The sequence below is a fragment of the Triturus cristatus genome, chromosome 7 (assembly GCF_964204655.1).
Source record: "Triturus cristatus chromosome 7, aTriCri1.1, whole genome shotgun sequence".
Classification (NCBI taxonomy): domain Eukaryota; kingdom Metazoa; phylum Chordata; class Amphibia; order Caudata; family Salamandridae; genus Triturus; species Triturus cristatus.
This window is the reverse complement of record NC_140590.1, coordinates 410,900,354-410,921,893: the sequence shown is the minus strand read 5'-3', so window position 1 is coordinate 410,921,893 and position 21,540 is coordinate 410,900,354. Positions and strand designations below refer to the sequence as shown.

Here is a 21,540-nt window from a genome sequence, read left to right as displayed (position 1 = left end):
AGGGCAAGGTTGGCTGCACGGAGTTGGCCCAACGGGGTTTTGGATGACAGACGTCCAAGGTCGGTTTTGGCTCTGGGGTTGTGGACTGCCTCCTGAGTGTGGTTGAGGAGTCTGAAGGTGATCCTGCAGCAGACAGTGAGCCATTGTAGCTATCTCAGGTGGACGGTGATGTGGCTGGGGCGGGGGATGTTGAAGATGAGATGTGCGGATGCACCCTGGATGTGGACAAGTTCTCCTGCAGTTTTGCTGTTGTTCCTCCGTAGAGGGCGGTGCTGTAGTTGACGCGGCTGGTGTCGTGGACCTGGGGGGCGGTCTGTCTTGCCTTGGAGTGGATCTATCTGTGGATCATTTGCAGCATGCGGAGGGTGTTGCAGCATGAGGTACAGATGGTGTTGAGTTGCATGGTAATTGTGAGCGATGAGTCCATGATGAACACCAGCTAGCGTGCGTGGCCACTGGGTGCTGGTGCGGTGCCCAGGTCGGTGGGACACAAGGAGTTGACCCAGCCGTAAGGGGACAATCCTCAGATGATGACCTTAGTCTTGTCCAAGTCCAGCCTCAGGTGGCTGATGTTCAGCCATTCGTCAACGGATCTCATGCCTTCTTGAAGGTTGGATCTGGCAATGGCTGGGTCTTTGGCGAGGGTGAGGAGCAGCTGGGTGTCAAAGGCATACGAGATGATGATGAGGTCGTGTGCGCATGTGATGGTGGAGAGGGGGTCATGGAGACATTGAAGATCGTCACGCTGAGAGATGAGCCCTGGGGCATGGGCCAGATGACCCCAGTGTACTACATGCTGAAGGGTGGAGGCCGACTCCCTGGGCCTTGCTGGTGAGCTACTTGTTGATTTAATCCTGTGCCCTCTTCTGGATACCAGTGTTGGAGATGTGTGAGCTGACAGTGTGCTAGCACATGGTGTAGAATGCCGTTGAGAGGTCAAGGGGGTGGTCTCACCATTGTTGAGCAGGCAAAGTTCTCGTTGGTGGTGGCAATTATGACGGTTGCAGTGGTGTGATTACTGTGGAAGATGGTCTGGTGCCGGTTGCCTGGAGCTGTTTGCATGGAGGAAGTTTGTCAGTTGCTCGTTGAGTGTCTTCCTGATGACATTTGCTGGGTAGGGAAGCATGGTGATGTTCCAGGAGATCCTGCGGTACTGCCGTCCGTTGTTTAAGAAGTGCCTGGGTCTCTGCATGCCTCCAGCTCCCATGGAATGTGGCAAACTGAAAGGAGACATTCATGACGTGCTTGACGTGGGCTTCAAGGATGGGGAATGATGTGGTTGAGATGTTGTGTGGGAAGGGGCCTGATGGAGAGCCAGAGTGGATGGTGCACATGAGCCAGGTGGTGTGTTTGCTGCTGACGGGAGTCCAGAACCTGAGGGGGGTTTGTCCTGCGGATAATAGTGCTGTCTGCCTCTGTGTGCCAAGGCTGTCGTGTAAGTCCATGAGCTTGCAGTGGTAGAAAGTTGCAAGGGATTTGATCTGCCTTGCAAGGGTGGGGTGTCTTTTGGAGGGAGAGCTGCTGTCAGTTCACTCACAATGCTGATGAGCTCCTTGATGTCGTGTGTTTTGGTGCCTCGGCCCTATCTGAAGGATCTCCACTTGTCCTTGCTGATGATATGGTGATGGCTGTGTGTGGCGTTTTCAAGGGCTGTAAGGTAACTGATGGTTCTTTGTGTTGCAATGTTTGCACAAGAGTCCGGCTCGATCTGTATGAGTCCAGTAGGTCTGCCTTGTCCCAGGTGGCTTAACTGTTGTTGTGCTTCACAGGAAAGTCCGTCAATGTGGCAAGATTGTTGGATCAGCTGTTGATCCAGTGTGTGAGGTTGCAGGGTGTGGTGGTGGTGTGGGTTCGAGTGTCCCACACAGCTTGTCTGTGGTGACTTACATCAAGCATCTTTGGGGGATCGGTAGTGGGGTGTGGGGCAGTGTGTTGCTTGTCAGAGACGTGGATGCAAATGTTGATGGCCCAATGATGGATGGTGGTGTGGTTCTCCTCCAGCAAGACGTTACTGGCCCCCAGCCACATGTAGCCTGTGGAGGTGAGGGCGTGCGTGCAGATGTACGTGTTGATGGCTTTGCGGAATTGTGGAAGTAGGCCTGGAGATCTGTAGATGAGTATTACTCTGAGGGTTGCCAGGGGGTTGGTGCGAAACCAGATTGGTGAGTCTGAGGGTGTACTTGTGAATAAATTACAAATCATCCTCCGGGATTGTTAGTGCCGTCCCTGCGGGTGATCTTGTATCCGTCAGAGATGGCAATGAAGGAGTTGCGTGCTGAGGATGCTTTTATCCAGGTTACTGTCATGAAGGTGATGTGTGGGGCTGTTGTGTTGAGGAGGTAACAGAGTCCAATGGCGTGCTGGTGGACGGAGCGGGTGTGGAGTAGGAGGCACATGAACTGGTTGTTCTGACAGGGTCTGGTAGGCGGGGCTGCGCTGTGTAGGCAGTTGGAGTTGCACACTCAGCATGCGAAGGTGTCATGTGTGCGCTTAGGGGTTGCCTGATAGCAGGCGGTTGATTGTCTGGTGGACATTGCTTGGAGGGTGGCTGCAGCATGAGCCTGTTGTGTGACGTGGGTCATGCAAGGACCAGAGGGTCGTGCACTGTGCACGTTGCAGGTACAGACGGTCCTGCCTTTGGCACGGCGTTGGCGCAACAGTGGCAGAGACAAGCTGCTGGTTGCATTTTGAATGGGCGGAGGGGGAAGGGAGGAGCATTTTGGAGGCGTGTGGGTTGCAGAATCAGGGCACTCGGTGGGGCGGTGACGCAGGTGAGGCAGCAGCAGGCGGAAGGGGTGAGAAACTATGCAAAAAGTAGCACCCAAAGACAAGGAGGTCAGAAAGGCACAGTGCAACAGGTGTATGTAAAGGAAGGAGTGTCAGGTTACTCATGGGTCACTCCGAGAAAATGTATGAACAATCACCAAAAATGACGGCCACAGGATCAGGCAACAATATGCGGAGCTGCGCACAGGAGGCACACTGTCAGCAGGCGTTGACGTCCCGTTGTGGGGAGAAACCTGCACAAATACATACACAACCAGGTACTTCATGCACAATAGAGATTATTAGCCATGAAGAACTGCATGCATGTTGCCAAAGTACACATACACTCATATGCTCAATCTTTGACAATTATGCCATAGATGACGCATGCAAATTGGCAAGAGATCTGCAGTGACAGAGATGAGGCACTTTGGATTGTGCTGAACACCTTTATTACACAAACTCACACAAAGGGAAATGCATCCATATGAACAGACTCACAGGTCAGTTAACAGAACATGTGGGACATACGTTGAACTCCCCCTTCACAACATGGATATTGTAAATCCCAATGAACTGGCACACAAGTTAAGGGGATGAGCCAAACACATCCTGCTGCACATGGAGAGGCTACAATTCACCATAGAGCCTGTTGTGATGTCCCACACTATGTTCACCCGTAGCATCCGCAATGTTTCAGAGGCAAGGTTTACGCACATTGATGCCTTCATCAGACTCCACACTCCACTGCAGATGACTGTCAAGAAGGGTGACTATCATGTCATGGGAGTGATGCTACATGTTATATGCTCCATGGTGAGAAGACATATATGCATGGTACCACAACATGCACAGAAGCAGTCCTCACACATTCCCAACCCGTACCACCACCAAAAAGCCTTGCTGCAATCCTTACCCAAACAGACATTTCCACATGTCCGTGCATGGAACGCTGATTCAGCACACGTTGCAATACTCATGAGGAATAGCAGGAGGACAAAGATGACACGAGCAGACAACAGGCGCAAAAATCTGGGAATGACAGACACACAAGAAGTCACCTAAAACAAATCTCACCGCACACATGGTCAGTTACGAAACATGAACAATGTTGGACACATGCAAATTTCAAAGAAAGTCTCTCCGCAAAACTGTGTGGCATGACATCATCACTCGAGTGACACATCAGAACACACATCAAAGTCACTTTGCATTCAGTCAGCTGGACACACACATTGCAACAAATGTCACTCAATGCTACAAGCTTGCACACTCATACCCAGTGACTCACCATTATGAGAAGAAGTTGCGTATCAGCTGACACCGGATATCATCCTCCTCCTCCTCATCACTTGCCTTGTGACCAAGCCCTGGATCCTTCACGGGTGGATGTTGCTGCTCATCCGGATCCAGGATGAGTGGCACTGCCTTCTCAACTGCCATGTTGTGCAGCATGCAGCACACAATGAAGATTTTGCAGACCTTCTCCGGTGCATATGGGAGGGACCCGCCTGTCTTGTCAAGGCACCGGAATCGGCTCTTCAGGAGGCCAAACGTCCTCTCAATCACTCGCCTGGTCTGCCCGTGTGCATTGTTGTACCGGTGATCTGCAGCTGTTCTTGAGTTGCGGAGAGGTGTCATTAGTCATGGCATTTTGAGATATCCAGAGTTCCCTACATGGAAACATCATGTAAATAAGTGGGTCAGGAGATGCCGTAAGAGCAAAAGATACCGCAACACACAGGACAAATAGAGTATACCCATCAACAAGACATGCTCGTTCGTTGTGCAGCCGCAGCATCATTTGTGGCACCCTGCTACGCCTCATGATGTAGGCATCATGTGCTGATCCTGGAAAACGTGCACAGACATGGGAAATCAGCATGTTAGCGAGACACACCACAAGGGCATTTATTGAGTGGTAATGTTTACGGTTGCGATAGGCTTGCTCCTGTGCCTGTGGTGGTACCAAAGCCACATGTGTCCCATCAATGGACCCAATGACATGGGGCATTCCTCCCAGGGCATAGAAATCACCCTTGACATCTGTCAACTTCTCAGGAGTAGGACATTTGATGAATTGATCAAGGTGCTCCAACATGGCTGCCGAAACATCACGCAGGACACGGCTGAACATTGTCTGTGACATCCCACCAACATCAGCTATGGTCAATTGAAACGTACCTGTGGCAAAAAAAATGTAGGGCTGCCATCACCTTCATCTTGGGGGTCAGCGCAGTAGGATACCTGTGTCGCGGTTGGAGGTGTGGTGCCAGCTTGTCAGTCAAGTCCTCAATCAACTGTCGAATGAATCTGTATCGTCGGATGCAGGCATGTTCCCTCATGGCAGCCAAGTCTGGCATTGGTCTTGGGACAGGCGGTGCCCTGCAGGACATTGTTAGGAATAATGAAGATTGAGAGTCTGCCAACATCAATGTCAATGAACATAGCACATGCTAAACTGCTACTAAACATCAGGTAACTATGGAGTCTGGTGTGACACATATGCCAGCTTGCTGGCACTCCTACAAAAAGCCAGATACACCTTTTGATTGTCAAGTCTACATGACATGCCCTGAGATGAGTTGGGGGCAAGTCTGAGTGAACAGCCAGAGATATCTCCGGAGTGACACACATCCACATAGCATTGGAAGGATGTCATCTCATCCAGACAGCTGACTGCAAGGCACACTCACAGGTCACATGGAATGTCAAATGTACATATCAAACACATTGCGATGAAGGGGTATACGTGACAACAAAAAAACACAGCCATTGAGACGACGCAGACATGTATGCCTGGGAAAATATGATGTCTGATGCACACAGACCCAACAGGCGTGGGAATCCACCTGTGGCATGGTGTGCGTAGATGTGTGCCATGCTCATCTCCACACAGACCCATGTTGGATGCACCAACAGCAGATGCAGTTGACGGAACACTAACAGCAAGCTCATGGGAACACATGACACACACCTGACATAGTCACATAGGGGCACGCTGATCGTGACATGTCAGTTGATAGAGTGTTCCTGTCCCTGGCATCAGGAGACAGGTGCGGGTGGTGATGACTGTGCCATCCCACTGCTGCTGTGAATGACACAGTTGGACTACAGACACACATGTGGCAAGTGTCAAGGTGATGTGTGCACATAGTGCCCCATCACACATGACATGTGTACACAGGTCATCACACATCAACTGTGCAACTAGATGAGATGACCTGGGCAATATCACTGGCTGACACACCTAGGGCCTGCACATGAAAGTATGCAATGACAAGTACTTGATGGACATCCTTGTGCGACTCGTAGCCCTCCATTCCTGTAGTGTGTACGCCTCGTATCACCATTGTAAGCGGGTGAAATGCACCGTACCCCCGCATTCATTGCGTGTGTACGCCCCGTATCACTATTGTAGTGGTGCCATAGGGGTATGCGTGAAACGCACCATACCCAGGCATTCATTGCGTGTGTACGCCCCGTATCACTATTGTACTGGTGCCGTACGGGTACGTGTGAAACGTACCTTACCCACGCATTCATTGTGTGTGTACGCACTGTATCACTATTGTACTGGTGCCGTAGGGGTACGTGTGAAATGCACCGTACCCACGCATTCATTGCGTGTGTACGCCCTGTATCACTATTGTAGTGGTGCCGTACGGGTACGTGTGAAACGCACCGTACCCATGCATTCATTGCGTATGTACGCCCCGTATCACTATTGTACTGGTGCCGTAGGGGTATGTGTGAAATGCATCGTACCCACGCATTCATTGCGTGTGTACGCCCCGTATCACTATTGTACTGGTGCCGTAGGGGTACGTGTGAAATGCACCGTACCCACACATTCATTGCGTGTGTATGCCCCGCATCACTATTGTACTGGTGCCGTATGGGTACGTGTGAAACGCACCGTACATATGTGTGGATTTCAAAATTACATAGGGGACACATAGGGGACAAGTATTAGGCCCAAAATGCATGCTGGTTGTCATGGGTACAGAGTTTTCAGTTGCAATGTGTCCATCAGGTGTCCTGGAACAGTCAGTTGGCAAAAAAATACAATGTTGCAAAGTGGTTGTTGACTTGACATGATGCTCAAAATTTGAACAATGCAAATGCGTGTCATTGGTGTATGTTTAAAGGGATTGGAGTAAACATATGATGCAAATGAGTCCAATCACAATGTAGTCCTCTAAATGAATGCCCCTCAGCAAGACAGATATTAGGCAGCCAGAACCCATGAGAGGGCACTTGCCTGCACAACTTTCAAGTCGACCACACTGCTGCTTCTCTGCTTCCTCTGGACCATGTCGCCTACTGTGGAGAGGGCCCAGCCATTCACCCTAGAGAATGAGGCGTTGCTGGACTGCCTCCTCCCACAGTACCCCAAGCTGTATGGGAGACCAGGGGAGCAGGTGAGTGCTGACTCCACTACCTTTGCCTATGCACCTGTTGTGTGACTGTCAATATTGTGTCCAGGTGGGACAGACATGCTATGTGAAACGAAGCGTACACCTGCATTCATTGCGTGTGTACGCATCGTACCCATGGTGTCTGTTAGTATCGTATCACTGTTGTAATGTTACCATAAGCGGTGTAAAACACTACCTTTGACTGTGCACCAGTTGTGTGACTGTCACTTCTGGTATTGTGTCCAGGTGTGACAGACATGCAATGTTGTCTAGAGTGGGTCCCAGGGGGGGACATGCTTATGTCTCTCATGCAGAGCATGATGTAGTTCCTGTGTGCACGCCTCACTTGCATTGTGCTTACTGTGACATTCACTGCATATTGCATGACACATTCAGCCTGGCAAATCCTTGGTGGCTTTTTTTCCTATTGTCCTGAGGTGATTCAGTGGTCCCCCCGGTGTGACAGGTGACTGTACCCACAGATCTGTATGAGTTGAGTGGACCTGTGGTGAGAGTGTCCAAATGATGTGTATGACCTCATGGACATTGATGTGTGTGAATGTTCCTTGTCATGTGAGTGAGTGTCTATGTGAAGTGTTGCACCACAGCTGCATGGAGGAGGCAACAGCTCTACCCATCTGATGTGACAAGTAAGCCGTGTTGTGTGTCTGACTTGCAGAGCTAGCACAAAACCTGCGACACCCCACAGGCAAGTGGCACATGTGCAGAGTGAGGGTTGTATCCTCTGTTGTGACTGACAGGCGAGTGATATGTGCCTGGGTGTGTCTGTCTAGGCTGCTGAGGGTGCGTCAGTGGAGTGGGACATGTGACTGCTTGGCACGTGCTGTCCATCAACCTGCTGTTGCATGTGCTGCACAGTGTGTGCTATGATCAGTGAGTGTGCCGCACCCCTTATGCCACCTGTTGACTTTCAATGCCATGTAGTGCATTGGAGCTTGCACACAGGCCAGTTTCTCCATGAGAATGATGCAATTCCTGTCAGCATCCTATGCCCTGTTCAACATATCAAAGATGTTCAAATCTGTGTCTCTGGGACATGGAGCAGGTGTAGTGATGTTGTTTCACTTTGTCATCCTGACAGGCAACTGCCTACGAGAAGATGTTGATCAGGCGGGACATCGTCAGGGCCGTGAGATCGGCGGGGGATCGTAGTCGACGCCTACAACAGGTCACAAAAAGGTGACAGGATATCCGGTGCTGGACCCGGTGGATCGCCCGGGTCCAGCTGGGGATCAACCCTCCTCGCCCCCACGGCGGGCGCCGACGCCTGACCCCCCACATGACCCGTGTCCTGGCGGTGGTCTTCCCTGACCTCGATAGGCAGTTACAGGAGAGACTGCAGCAAGGAGGGGGTAGGTACATGGCTGTTTGTTGTTTTATGTGTCACCAGCTTTTGGAAGTGCTCTGTAGCCTGGATACACTCCCAGAGTTTATATGTGCAGTGCATTTTCTGTTCCCCAATGTCACCTGGTGCTCTTTTTCATCCCTTACCCTCCTTCACATGTGTCCCCTGGTCTGTGTGTAATCACATTTGCACATGGCCATCTAGGGTGCCAGAAAATCAAAGTGCACATTGCTTTCTGCATCATGTGGGAGGGTGGTCTGTGACTTGTGTTGGTACCTTGCCTGTGCCATGACCTGTTCACTATGTTGGGGGTCCATATTTGTTGGCACTGATGATGAGTCTCAACATAGGAGTGTGAGGTTTCAACTGAACACCCTTGCACCATGCATGACCAATGTTGTGGCCTTAGACATGATGAGCATGACTGGGAGATATGCATAGTGCCATGACGGTTGCTCATGGTACAGTCAGCTCATTCCAGGAACACGGAGCAGTGTGCCCACTACAGTCCCCTGAGACACCCTGGCTTCCTAATCATGTGTGTCATCCAACACTGTGCACATTCTCTGTGGGTTCAGCATAGGTCTGCCTCTTTGGCATTGTTCCCTGGCCTAGTTTGTATTTTTAAAATGTGTGCTACATGTGTCCACTGGACAGGTATACACCATTTGGCTTGTGCATACTCGCACTGGGCAGTGCCTGTGTGGCTATTCACAACAATCTGTTGATGGTTGTTTGTCGCAAATATGTGGTGCCAGCCCCACGAGGTGATGTTGTGTCAATGTAGCAATTGTTGCTGCACAGTTTTTGTAACCCTGATTAAGAGCTGTCACTTCTTGATCTGTATCAATCACATTGACTCAGGTATGGGGGGGTTGTGCGGGCGAGGCCTACATGGGCACCCCTGATTTTTCCTTGCCAGGTTTGACCTCTGTGTGAGAAATGGCTGTACAAAGAATCACCATGCAGTGCCCCTGTGATGGTGGCCAGTGCTTAATGTTCGTGCTTTGTAGCCTGTGTCATTTAAAAAAAAACATGATTCCTGCTCATACATTTTTGGCACCTGTGTGTGGTTCAGATGCAACGCAGTTTGGTCTTTGTGTGCTCACATCTGTGTGGACATTCTGGCTTGCCATAAGGGTGTCTCCACAGTACAGCTATGCTTTTTTAAAACCCAATTGCAGGCCCATTAGCTTATGCATTGTCCTGGGTTTGGACATGTTTGCCACACCACATGACAGGCAGTAGGTCATATGTGTAGCCAACTGTGTCATCAGGTAACGGATGGCCATGTGACAACTGACATAATTCAAGTTGTTAGTCAACAGATATTGTACCTTGCCACTCACAGCACTTGTCAACAGTTCTTTATGTTTTAAATGTGGTAATTTGATGATTTGTGTTAAGAACACTAATGTGCCTGCATGAAAGATGTCTCCCAAGGAAGTGCACACCAAACAACATTTCCACTTTCATGGAACAGGCTGGCACCTTTTCAAAGAAGCCACTGTTAGAATTAAATGGTGTTGCAGATTCTCCATATACATGTTCCCACAGTGGTCTTGATTTTGTGAAACTCCTTTGTTGTTGGTGATACAAACTAACGAGTGTCAAGACATCAAGACCTCCGTGGGCCCATGTATATGTACTTTCTGCAACACCATTTATTTCTAACAGTGGCTTCTTTGAAAAAGGTGCCAGCTTCTTCAATGACAGTGTAAATGTAGTTTTGTGTGCACTTCCTTGGGAGACATCTTTCATGCAGGCACATGAGTGTTATTTTCACGGAATGGCGAATTAACCACAATAAAAACAAGTCGATTGTGTAAAGTATTGTGAGTCCCAAGGTAACAACATTTTTTCGTTTAGTGTTCCAAAGTACTTACAGGTCTCTGAGTGTGGTGACACCTTGAGTATTGAGGTGTGTTAGTTTACGTTGGGTGCACCACTACTGTTTCTTTCAGGGTAAACAAGAGGTGGCATGACTTAATTGTATTGCTGTGCTCACCGGTTCACAGACACTAGCTTCTCAGTGTATTTCTCATTCAAGTTGTGGCCTGGTGTGTTATTTTTTTCCTTGTGTCCAAGTGGCATAGTGGATCTACCAACTGGGCAGTACAGGGCTTACATATGTGCGGAGTAATCTAGCTGTTACTCGTGATGCATTGCCTGATATGCACTGTGACCAATTGTTTTTGTGCTCATGTGTCAGATGTATACAGGTGACTGATGCATTTCTGTTTCTTCTCCTTGCCCACAGCATCATCATCCGCAACAGAGGGAGACATCTGCACGGACCTGGAGGAGGGACCCAGCGACAGTGCCACCAGTGCTGTAGAGTCAGGAGGAGCCAGTGGCACGGAGGGCGAGGGGAGTCAGTCAGAGGACATGTCTGGACACGATACCAGCTACGACACCGACGGGTCCGACGCTGACCTCCTCGAGGAGGTGGAGGCTGCAACACCACCTGGCAGCATCCCCACATCTGTCCCCCTGCTGCCCTCAGTGAAGAGTCTGTGGACATACTGCGGCAGTTGCAGGTTGGGCAGGCATCGGTGCTGAATGTCCTCCATAGACACACTAAACTGCTCACACAGATGGTGTCGTTTATGGAGGGCATGTCAGCAACGATGTCTGACCAACGCAGGATTCTGCGTCCATGGACTCTTCCCTGACGGCAGCAGTTACTCTCCTGCAGCGCTCCGCCCCCCCTACCCCAGACCTATACACACTTCCCTCTCCCATGCCTGTCCAACGCACACCCAGACAGTCACGGGCACGCACCCCACCAGACACAGCCAGCACACCCCCAAGTAAGGCAAAGCGCACACCTCCTGGCACGCACACTCAGGGGGATGTAGGCACACCCACAGGGTCTGGGGACAGACAACATACACGCAGCCACAGTCGCAGTCCGCAGTCCTCCCAACCCTGTCCCTTCAAAACCACTCCCCTTGGCTCCCCTGCCAAACGCTCACCCAAGGAGATCTTTATGGGTGCGCTGGACCTCGCCCCCACTGAGCGACCACCCCACAAGCGGGCGAGGAAGTCCCCGGGCACGGGAGTTGAGTCCCCCACCATGTCGACCCCCTCCCCCAAGAGTGCTGCACCCCATCCCTCACCCACCACACCCTCCGTTAACCCTGGGGAATCCTCTGGTGCAGGGGTTAGGCTGGACGTCCTAGCAGCAGTGTGCAGCACCACGCTCGCCTCCACCCTCGGCGCTGCCCCACCCCCTGTGGTGGAGACGTCCACCCCTGCACCCGCCACACCTACCCTTCCCCCTCCTGTCCCTGCAGTGCCTGGTACTGCCACAGATGATGCCCCCCCCCCCCATCGATAAACCTTGAGGTTCCTTTGTGCAGGCAAGCTAGGGGTAGACGCGGTCCCCTACATCCCCCCTTGGACTTGAAATATGGACTGGCCATTGGCCTCTGTACATAGTCTATTTTTCTTTTTTTTTTTTGGTGCTGAATAAAGCCTTTTGTTTTACTTTCAACACTATTGCATTCCAGGTACTTGATGTTGGTGCTGAGGCTCCTGGAGTTGGTGTTCTGGTAATGTGTTAGGGTTCTGAGAAATGTTTTTGTATGATGGTCATGAGGTGGACCATGGTATCTGTGTGACATCACAATGTCTCTGCAAACAATCATTGGTAGTGTGTGTTCATTTTGTTTTGAGACATTGTACCAAGGAGTGTTCCTTCCTCTGTGGCACCTGGCATCTTGCCTGCAAACAGTTGCACAATTGTTGTGCTGACCTGTATCAACATTTCCTTTGTTGGTGACGGATCCCTTCAACAATGGCCATGCCTGCTCACCGATGTCTCCTGCTGAATCGTCTGTGCCATCCTTGCTAGTCACTGTACTTGTGTTTTGAGTATGTAGGAATGCCTTCAGGGACAAATTCACCCTTTTCAGCACTATGCATGTGTGTAATCACGGCCTACCACACAAATGGTACTTGTCATGCAGGGTATTTGGGCACCTGACTGACAATTGTGGGCATTGTATCTAGGGGAATTCCACCCTATTCCTTCCATGAGAGACAACATATTGGTGGCTGGACCACCACCTGGACATTCCTATCAGTCCTGGGATGTGCGTGACAGTGTGTGTTCCCTTTGGCTATCTTAGTTTTGTAGGCAATTACATGACTATACAGTCTTGTGGCATGATATCAGGGTGTGTATTGTGCTGCATCCGCCATGGGTGGGTATGCATGTGTTATTTGTCCTCACACCCACACGTGGTGTGTCATGCAGTGTGTGAAATACATCCATCCTCCTGGGAGTGGGACACTGCTGTCAGTGATGTGTTGTTATAGCACTATCATCATAGTCCAAAGTTAGGGATGCGTCCATACCACCATGTAGGTGTGGTCATCTGATAATGATGTACACCCCCCCATCTCTGTCCACTGCTGGGAGTCCTGTGCACCCACCCCCATGTCTCTGTCCACTGCTGAGAGTCATGTGCACCCACCCCCATATGTCTGGACACTGCTGGGAGTCCTCTGCACCCACCCCCATGTCTCTGTCCACTGCTGGGAGTCCTATGCACCCACCCCCATATGTCTGGACACTGCTGGGAGTCCTCTGCACCCACCCCCATGTCTCTGTCCACTGCTGGGAGTCCTGTGCACCCACCCCCATATGTCTGGACACTGCTGGGAGTCCTCTGCACCCACCTCCATGTCTCTCTCCACTGCTGGGAGTCCTGTGCACCCACCCCCATATGTCTGGACACTGCCGGTATTCATCTGCACACACCCCTCATATTGCAGGCCACTGCTGGGAGTCCTCTGCACCCACCCCCATATCTCTGTCCACTGCTGGGAGTCCTGTGCACCCACCCCCATATGTCTGGACACTGCTGGTATTCATCTGCACCCACCCCCATGTATCTGTCCACTGCTGGGAGTCCTGTGCACCCACCCCATGTCTCTGTCCACTACTGGGAGTCTTGTGCACCCCCCCCATGTCTCTGTATACTGCTGGGTGTCCTATGCACCCACCCCCATGTCTCTGTCCACTGCTGGGAGTCCTGTGCACCCACCCCCATATGTCTGGACACTGCTGGTATTCATCTGCACAAACCCCTCATATTACAGGCCACTGCTGGGATTCCTCTGCACCCACCCCCATATGTCTGGACACTGCTGGGAGTCCTCTGCACCCACCACCATGTCTCTGTCCACTGCTGGGAGTCCTGTGCACCCACCCCCATATGTCTGGACACTGCTGGTATTCATGTGCGCACACCCCTCATATTGCAGGCCACTGCTGGTATTGATCTGCAGCCACCCCCATATGGCTGGCCACTGCTGGGAATCCTCTGCACCCACCCACCCACCCCCTTGGAGCAGTACACTGCTGGCCTGGACCTACACACACACCAATATGAAGGTAACATGCAGGGCCAGTCCATAAGCCCACATTCCTGGCGTGTGTACGCCTCGTATCCCAAATGTACTGGTGCTGTAGGAGTACGTGTGCAATGCACCGCACTCACGCATTCATTGCGTGTGTACGGTCCGTATCACTGTTCTACTGGTGCCGTAGGAGTACGTGTGCAACGCACCGTACCCACGCATTCATTGCGTGTGTACGGTCCATATCACTGTTCTACTGGTGCCGTAGGAGTACATGTGCAACGCACCGTACCCACGCATTCATTGCGTGTGTACGGTCCGTATCACTGTTCTACTGGTGCCATAGGAGTACGTGTGCAACGCACCGTACACACACGGTACGCAGGGGTTGCTGGCCACACCCCCCCAGTGAGCAGACCCTGGTGGTAATGTATGGGCTCCATATTCTAGGTTTGGCTTTGGGTATGGGGTATGTTTCCTGCCCCTTACCCCCCCCCGGACCCTGGGTGTTGTTCTCACCTTCTGCGGCGTGTGCGTCGGGTCCGGTGCACCAGGTCGTAGTCTAGGAGGACCGGGATGACACGTACGATGGGGTTCATGGCGTGTACGTCGCGTACCGGGGCTCCATTGCGTAGTGGTTCGCGTAGGACTCTACTTTTCCGGCTGTGTTTGGCTCCCGTAAAAAAAAGAGCCGTACCGAGTGACGTAGGGACGAATCGTACTTGCTGTGCCGGAAACCGCAGCTTGAATGCGTCCGGACGTCGCGTACAAGCTGTTCCGGATCAGAATCGTTGGTTTGACCCGTACGGTGTTTTGTACGAAACGTACGGAAATAGGCTTTCTGTACGAATCGTACTTCCTAGGATGTACGGAAAGTTTACCGGGTACGAGTCGTACGGAGAAAATGCTCCGTACAATGATTCGTACAGCCTTTTTCCAGGATTGGAATCGGCCCCTATATGTATTAGTTATTATTTTTAAACATGTTTTAATATTCTTAACTGTTTCTTTTAATTATATGTATTATTTACTTTATTTTACATGATTTTTTTAACATTTAAAAATAACGATATTTTTTACAACTATATTTTTGACCGATATTTTTCTTCGATATTTTTGTACTTACCATGATGTAGAGAGGAAGTCGATTTTCTTAAAGTCGATATTTTGGTGTCGATATTTTGCAACTCGATATTCTGCCCATCGATATTATGTCAGTGATCCCTTAGAAGCAATAAGCGCCTGTGGGGGCTATCTGGACCTGCTGAATGGGGCAAAGTCAAAAGTTCAGGCCAACGGCGAAGACGCACAGGGCAGGTGCAGGAGCCACACAGGGTCCGCTGAACAAAGTACCTTGATCCTGGTTGCAACCGCAAGATGCGGGGTGCAGCTGATCGATGGGTCGATCCAGCAATCGAAGTAATACATCAATTTTCATCATGCAGGGATGGCAAAGCACCAGATACGAAGACGATGCACCGCACAGCGCTGGTTCTGTAGATGATGAGCCGGGTTTCTCCACGCAGTCGAAGGTATGCATCAATCTTCCCACACTGCAGCAACGACAATAGTTCTTTAAGGTGATGCGTTGGTTTCAAGTGCGATGTGCTGATTCAGCTTCTGCAACAGCGAGGATAAGTCAATTCTGCCACACGCAGACAGGAGATGCGTCGTTCGACTGGAGGAAGCACCTGGGTCCACTTCAAATGGAACAGGCACAGAAGCAGGGGGTGAGACTTTGATATCCCTGAGTCTCAGAAACAGGAGGCAAACCAACAAGCTGTTGGAGATCACTCTGGGTTAAAACAGAGTCTAGTTCTTCCTCAGCACGAACAGAGGGTGTCACGCAGCAGGACAGCGCAGCAGAAAAGCAGTTTTTACAGAGCAGCAGTCCACCAGAGTGACAATACATGTAGCAGCACAGCAGTCCTTCTTCCTGACAGAGTTTCATGCTCCAGACGCACCACAGGGGGGTAATCAACCCATAGAGTGAGGACAGGACACTGCCTTTTCAAGTGTAAGTGTTAGTTCTCCCTCCCATCTTGCCCAGGACGAGCCATCAGGATGCAGATGGGCACTCAAACACATCTAACTTTCCTTTGCCTGTGGCTGTCTAGAGGAAATTCTTTAAAAACAGAGAAATACCAACTTTCTAAAAGTGGTATTTCTAAAATAGTAATGTTAAATCCAACGTTACCAGTAGAGGATTGATCATTACCAGTCCAATGATATGAAACATGACAGAGCTACTCCTTCTCAACCAGGAATTACAACTCAATCAGGAATTACAGCTTAAAAGGGTATTATGGAATTCCCAATGTTAACCTATGAAAGGGTAGGCCTCACAGTATTGCAAAAACGAATGTATGTGGTTTTCACCACCAGGATATGCAAAATCGAAAATGACATGTCTCGCTTTTTACTTACACAGCACCCTGGCCTATGGGCTACCTAGCCTCTAACTTAGGGGTGACTTATGGGTTATAAAATGGGTGTTTAAGGCTTGGCAAGGGGTTTTAAATGTCAAGTCAACATGGCAGTAACACTGTTCACACAGGCTCTGTAGTGACAGACCTAAGACATGTTTAAAGGGCTACTGGTGTGGGTGGCACAGTCAGTGCTGGAGGCCCACTAGTAGCATTTAATTAACAGGCCCTGAGCACAGGTAGTACACTCTACTAGAGACCTAAGATAAATTAAATCACCCAATTGTGGATAAACCAATGTAACCATGTTCAAGGGAGAAGCACATGCATGTTTGCACTGGTCAACAGAGGTAAAGGGCGCAGAGTCCTAAGGCCAGCATAAAGAATCAGCAAAAATCGGTGGTAAGCAGGCAAAAGGTTTGGGGAAAGAGCACCCTAAGGCTGACAGGCTTATCACTTTTCCAATGCCTCAACTGACCACTGGTAAAACAAGACCCCCGTACCAGACGCTTATCTCATTTCCTGCCCATTGCCCTTCCCCACTTTTCTTCCCTCTACCCCATCTCGTTTCTCCCCTAATTTTCTCCCTTGTCTTCTTCAGTTCACACTCTGCTGCAAGTAGTGCAGTTACAAAGACATTAGTTTGGATTAAACCCTGTCTTTCTTTCTTTCTTTCTTGTATAGCCACACAGAAATAGGCAACAGTCACTAGCTTCTTAGATTGCCATCAAAAGCATATTGTCATCAGTTAACTTTGCACATTCGACAACAATCCCTGCACAAAGGTAGCACCTACAGATGTCTGAGTCATCGGAGATGACTAGATTACCTTTCAAACACATCCTTGAGTAAATCTAAATAATCTGTGAGTGATTCACCCTTATTCTGTTTGCAATTTCAAATCTTGAATTCTAATCTGCTCTCACCGGAGACACTTCCACAACAGCATTCAACAATGAATCGTTTATCATGGTAATGTCCCCATCATTCCTGGGGCCCTGTTTTGTCCATGCCAACTTTCTCACTACACTCGGTACCACTAACCGTAGCAATTGATTCCCCTCAGCCCAGATCAGTCAGCAAGTTTCAAACACGCTTGGCAATTCTTCACAGAACTGAGTGGGGGAAGGGGAGGGGGTCGGGGGTAGTGATCCAATATTGGGAAGCTTTTTCGGAATGCCCATTGCTGCAGATGGGGCCCAAGGGGCCAGTGACTCTACCCCTGCCCTCAGAGTGGGATACTCTATCAAGGGTAGAAGGGTATCAGGGACAGGCAGGGTGGGGTCATTTCCATGGCTAGAGTGAGGGGAGACTCCTGCCCCTTCTCCAGGAAGCGTCTCCCAGCCAATTGGTCTGCTATCCTCCTTAGACTTCCTTGAGTAATAGTGAGGTTGTGCTCAGGGGGATCTCAATGCATAGCATCTACATCTCTCCAAATGAGTAGAGTCTGTGTCTTGTTTGACTATGTGCATGCTCCTGCCTGATTGTCTAGTGTCCGCCGCTGACATCACAGCGTTCACTTGCACGTTACATCCTTGGGCTCCATCCGCTGGTGGTCCTGCAGGTCTGCTCCATTTCCTGCAGCCTCATCCCTGGCCTTATTGGCCGGTGTGTTAAAACATCCAACAAAACAGCACCCCTCCAGTCTTTCTGTTTATTTTATGGCTTAGTGGTCTGGAGAAATAAATAGAGAGGAGGCGGAGCAGGAATATAAAAGTAAGTGTGCTTCTCTAATTCCCATACCTTGGCCACTTTTTGGGGAAAGAGTACTTCAGTTATTGCTGGATAAATATCTGTGTTTCTTTGATATCTTCTTTTGGCAAACTGGTAGACAGTTGTTATTCTGAAATCTGACTGTTCACCCCGATTCTCTGTAGATGGGTATGATATCTTGGTTAAAGCGTCACAATCAATGTTGGTCTTTACAGGGCCTTACTGTATTTGGAAATGGTGCAAGGATAAAGCAGCCAGAAATGTGTGCATGATTGCATTAAACTTTGCTCTTTTACTTTTTTTAGCACATACATTAATGAGCAGGTTATCAATGGCTCTATAGATTTAATCATAGCAGTATTCAGTTATGGTCCTTCGGAATGCTAGGAATTCTAGTTTATGTGTCGGAAAGCTCTTCTGAACCTGGGCAGGAACCATGTTTTGCACTGTTTTATGCAGCTGCGATTTGTGGTGTGGTATTTTGTAGTAATTTTAATGTTAGGCTACGCTTCGATGGAGTGTGGCATAGTGTGTTGTGCTGTGTTGTTTTGTGTAGTGTCTAGTGTTTTTGGCAAGAAATTGAGGGGGTTGCACTTATTTGTGCTCTTTTGTGTTTTGCTTACATTTTCTGAATACGTTTTGTGTATTCTGTGTATGTTGTTTGTTTATTTTGTCTGTTATTTGAAGTGATATGTGTTATCTTTATTTACTGAGGGTGCTTCCTTGTGTCAGTATTATGAGTACTTGCAAACTGCAAACCAAAGAATTGTTCCCCTGTCCTTACAATTCTCAAGACGATGTATTCATGTTTTGTGACCGCTCAACCAATCGCAAATCACCCGATGGTTTCTTAATGCCCTTGTCATTTGATGATTTTGACCTGTGGAATCTCGGTTTGAAGGTTAGCTCCTAACGTGAGAATGATAGGTGTGGCTTTATTACAGAAACCACTATTCTTGTAAGGAACAGACAACATGCAAGGGACAGGGGCTGCAGTACCAGCATATTGCGAATACTGCTACTCCTTGTATGTTTTTAGTGCAGAATTCGCATCTGATCAGACACCTTTTTCAGGACGAATACTGGCTGATGCAGCTTATGGCCAGCCTCTTTGTGCTGTGCTGGATGTATACATCTGGCACAGCACAAAGAATTGACCCTGTTGAATAGGGGCTGTAATGGTACCTCTGACCTGTTACCCCAACAGATCCAGTGTCTTTACCTTGTACTTAGAGGCAGCCTTCCGTACGGAAATGACAGAGTGCGCCTTGTGTTCTGGGCTCTGGTGGCATGCTCCACAGATGGGCTGGGCGTCATCTTGGCAGAACATCTCCAGCTCCCCCCGGTGCTTCTTGCAGTAGTGGTTCATTGCATTTCTCTTCCTCTTCAAGCTCATTTCTTTCACTATATCTGCAACGTTGCCCAGCGCCCGGTTCGGAAGTAGGCGGATGTCTTGAAATATCTCGCGGCACTGAGGGCAGGGGTACTCTCCTGGCAGGACCTCCCAGCGGGCAGTGATGCAGGCCTTGCAGAAGTTGTGTCCACATTCTGTGGTGACTGGTTCTGTGAAGAGCTGCAGGCAAATCCAGCAAGTTGCTTCGGCATTGAGAGGCTGGTACTCATCCGCTGCATTCATTATTTTAGCTGAGAGAAGCAGAGGGGGATAATTGACAACTGTAGTCAGTTTCTTCAAACAATCATTCTCAGAGGCAAATCTGGCTTAACTTTGCTAATGCATTAGATCATAGGTATGTACACACGTTGTTTGCATGTTACCACATAAAAGTAATACCAATTTGTTTTGGCATTAATTTCATGACACGTGTCTGTGAAATTGTTATGGAATGCCAGATCACACTAAGCAACATCAAACAGACAAAAGGTGATGAAGAAATGCTTGTAATAAGTCTAACCACTAGCAATCGCTCAGGGTAGCATTCAAACCCATCAGTCTTTTGCCCACCATGCCACCTCAGTTTAGACCCAACCAATGCAAATCATTCTTAACCCTGCTCTGACAGGAACCGCCCAGCACACATTTCCAGGCCAGGTCATCCCTGAATCAGAACACAAGAAACTGGTTGTAGTGTGGAGCCAGTGGCACAGTGAGCATGGGACCCATGTCTGGACATACCCTTGCCACGTATTCAGTGGACTACTGTATGCACACTAATAAGGAGACAGAAAGAAGCTATAGCTTTTGTTACAAGTTAATGATAAATGCAGAGAACAAGTTAAGACATATCAACTGCTTCCATTTTTTAGGACAAATGTTCAGTGGTACATTTCCTGAACAAATGCCTGGCCACAGTACCAGAGGATAAATAAGAAATAGATCTGTGAGATCTGTTTACACCAAACAATGGAACAAATGGAGATCTCTGCATGTGGCAGAATGGAGAAGTTGCATGGCGGTTTAGTGCTTCGGCCCTGGGCTCATCTCCAAAGGTTCTCATTGACCTTTGGCTGGGTTTGTGGCGGGTGATGTTCTTGGGGGATATGGGTGGCATAGCTGGTGGTTGCACGAGCAGCAGCAGGAGTGGTTTGATAATATTGCACCTCCATGGCATTCCAAGGGCACGTCATGTCTATGCACTGGGGTAGAAGCACTCTTTTGGTAGACTAAGAAAACTGCAGACCTCTCAATATTTTGTTTTTTAAATCTTTTTTTTGCTATTACAGTAGCTCTGGCAAACAACAATAGCTGCCTCTAGCCAGTCTTAAAAATGAATAAGTCTCATTTCCTCTCTGGTGTATCCAGATCATAGTGGATTTAAACCTAATCAGGGCACAAGTCACAGTATGTGCACGGTTTAAATATCCCTTGCACAGTTGCAGGAGCTCGGGGATTCCATGATGCTGGCCATCCTTAAGAAGGCGTGCAACACTATTGATTGGACGTTCCTTTTCTGCAGTGCATGAGGCTAAGCCCCGCATTCTACTACATATTTAATTCTTACATGGTAGGCACCTAGCTCTGGTCAAATTGAAGGGAACACTCTTAGCACCCTTCCTGATCAAACGTGGCACCAGGCAGTGCTTTCCCTTGCTTTTCACCTTGGCAAAGGAGCGACCTGGATCCAAGGCGACACTCAAGTAAGGGAATTTCACAAGGAGGTAGGGGTGGGTCCTGCATATTGCTTTTAGGTGGACGTTGCACTGCTCTTCATGGGAAATATCCAGTGGACAGGGCATAGATTTGTATTGAGACGTCTCTAACCTGAAGATTAACTGGGGAAAATAATCAATCTTGGTTTCAATGAAGGGAGGGCCTGAGTCACCAACAGCCAGTCCCCATTAAGACATCAAACTCAAAGTTTAAAATATCTAGGCATACATATTAAAATAGAGCCCGGACTCAACTGAGCCTTAATCTGACTCAGTGAACAGATAGGCTACAAAAAGATGGACAAGCCTCCCTTTGAACATCCTGGGTGGGTGGCCTTATACAAAATGTTGATAATACCTAAACTAC

At 49.2% G+C, this 21,540-nt stretch overlaps 1 protein-coding gene across 1 annotated transcript in view; it reads right to left on the bottom strand.

Annotated features, from left to right (window-relative positions):
• The window catches only part of LOC146809818 (E3 ubiquitin-protein ligase TRIM39-like), a 235,354-nt gene extending 215,653 nt beyond the window's left edge, over window positions 1–19,701 (bottom strand). Inside the window, exon 1 of the mRNA XM_085614908.1 lies at window positions 19,288–19,701. Within this exon, the coding sequence (XP_085471034.1) occupies window positions 19,288–19,701 (414 nt within the window). The remainder of the gene's footprint in view (window positions 1–19,287) is intronic.
• Between the last annotated feature and the right edge of the window lie 1,839 nt (window positions 19,702–21,540).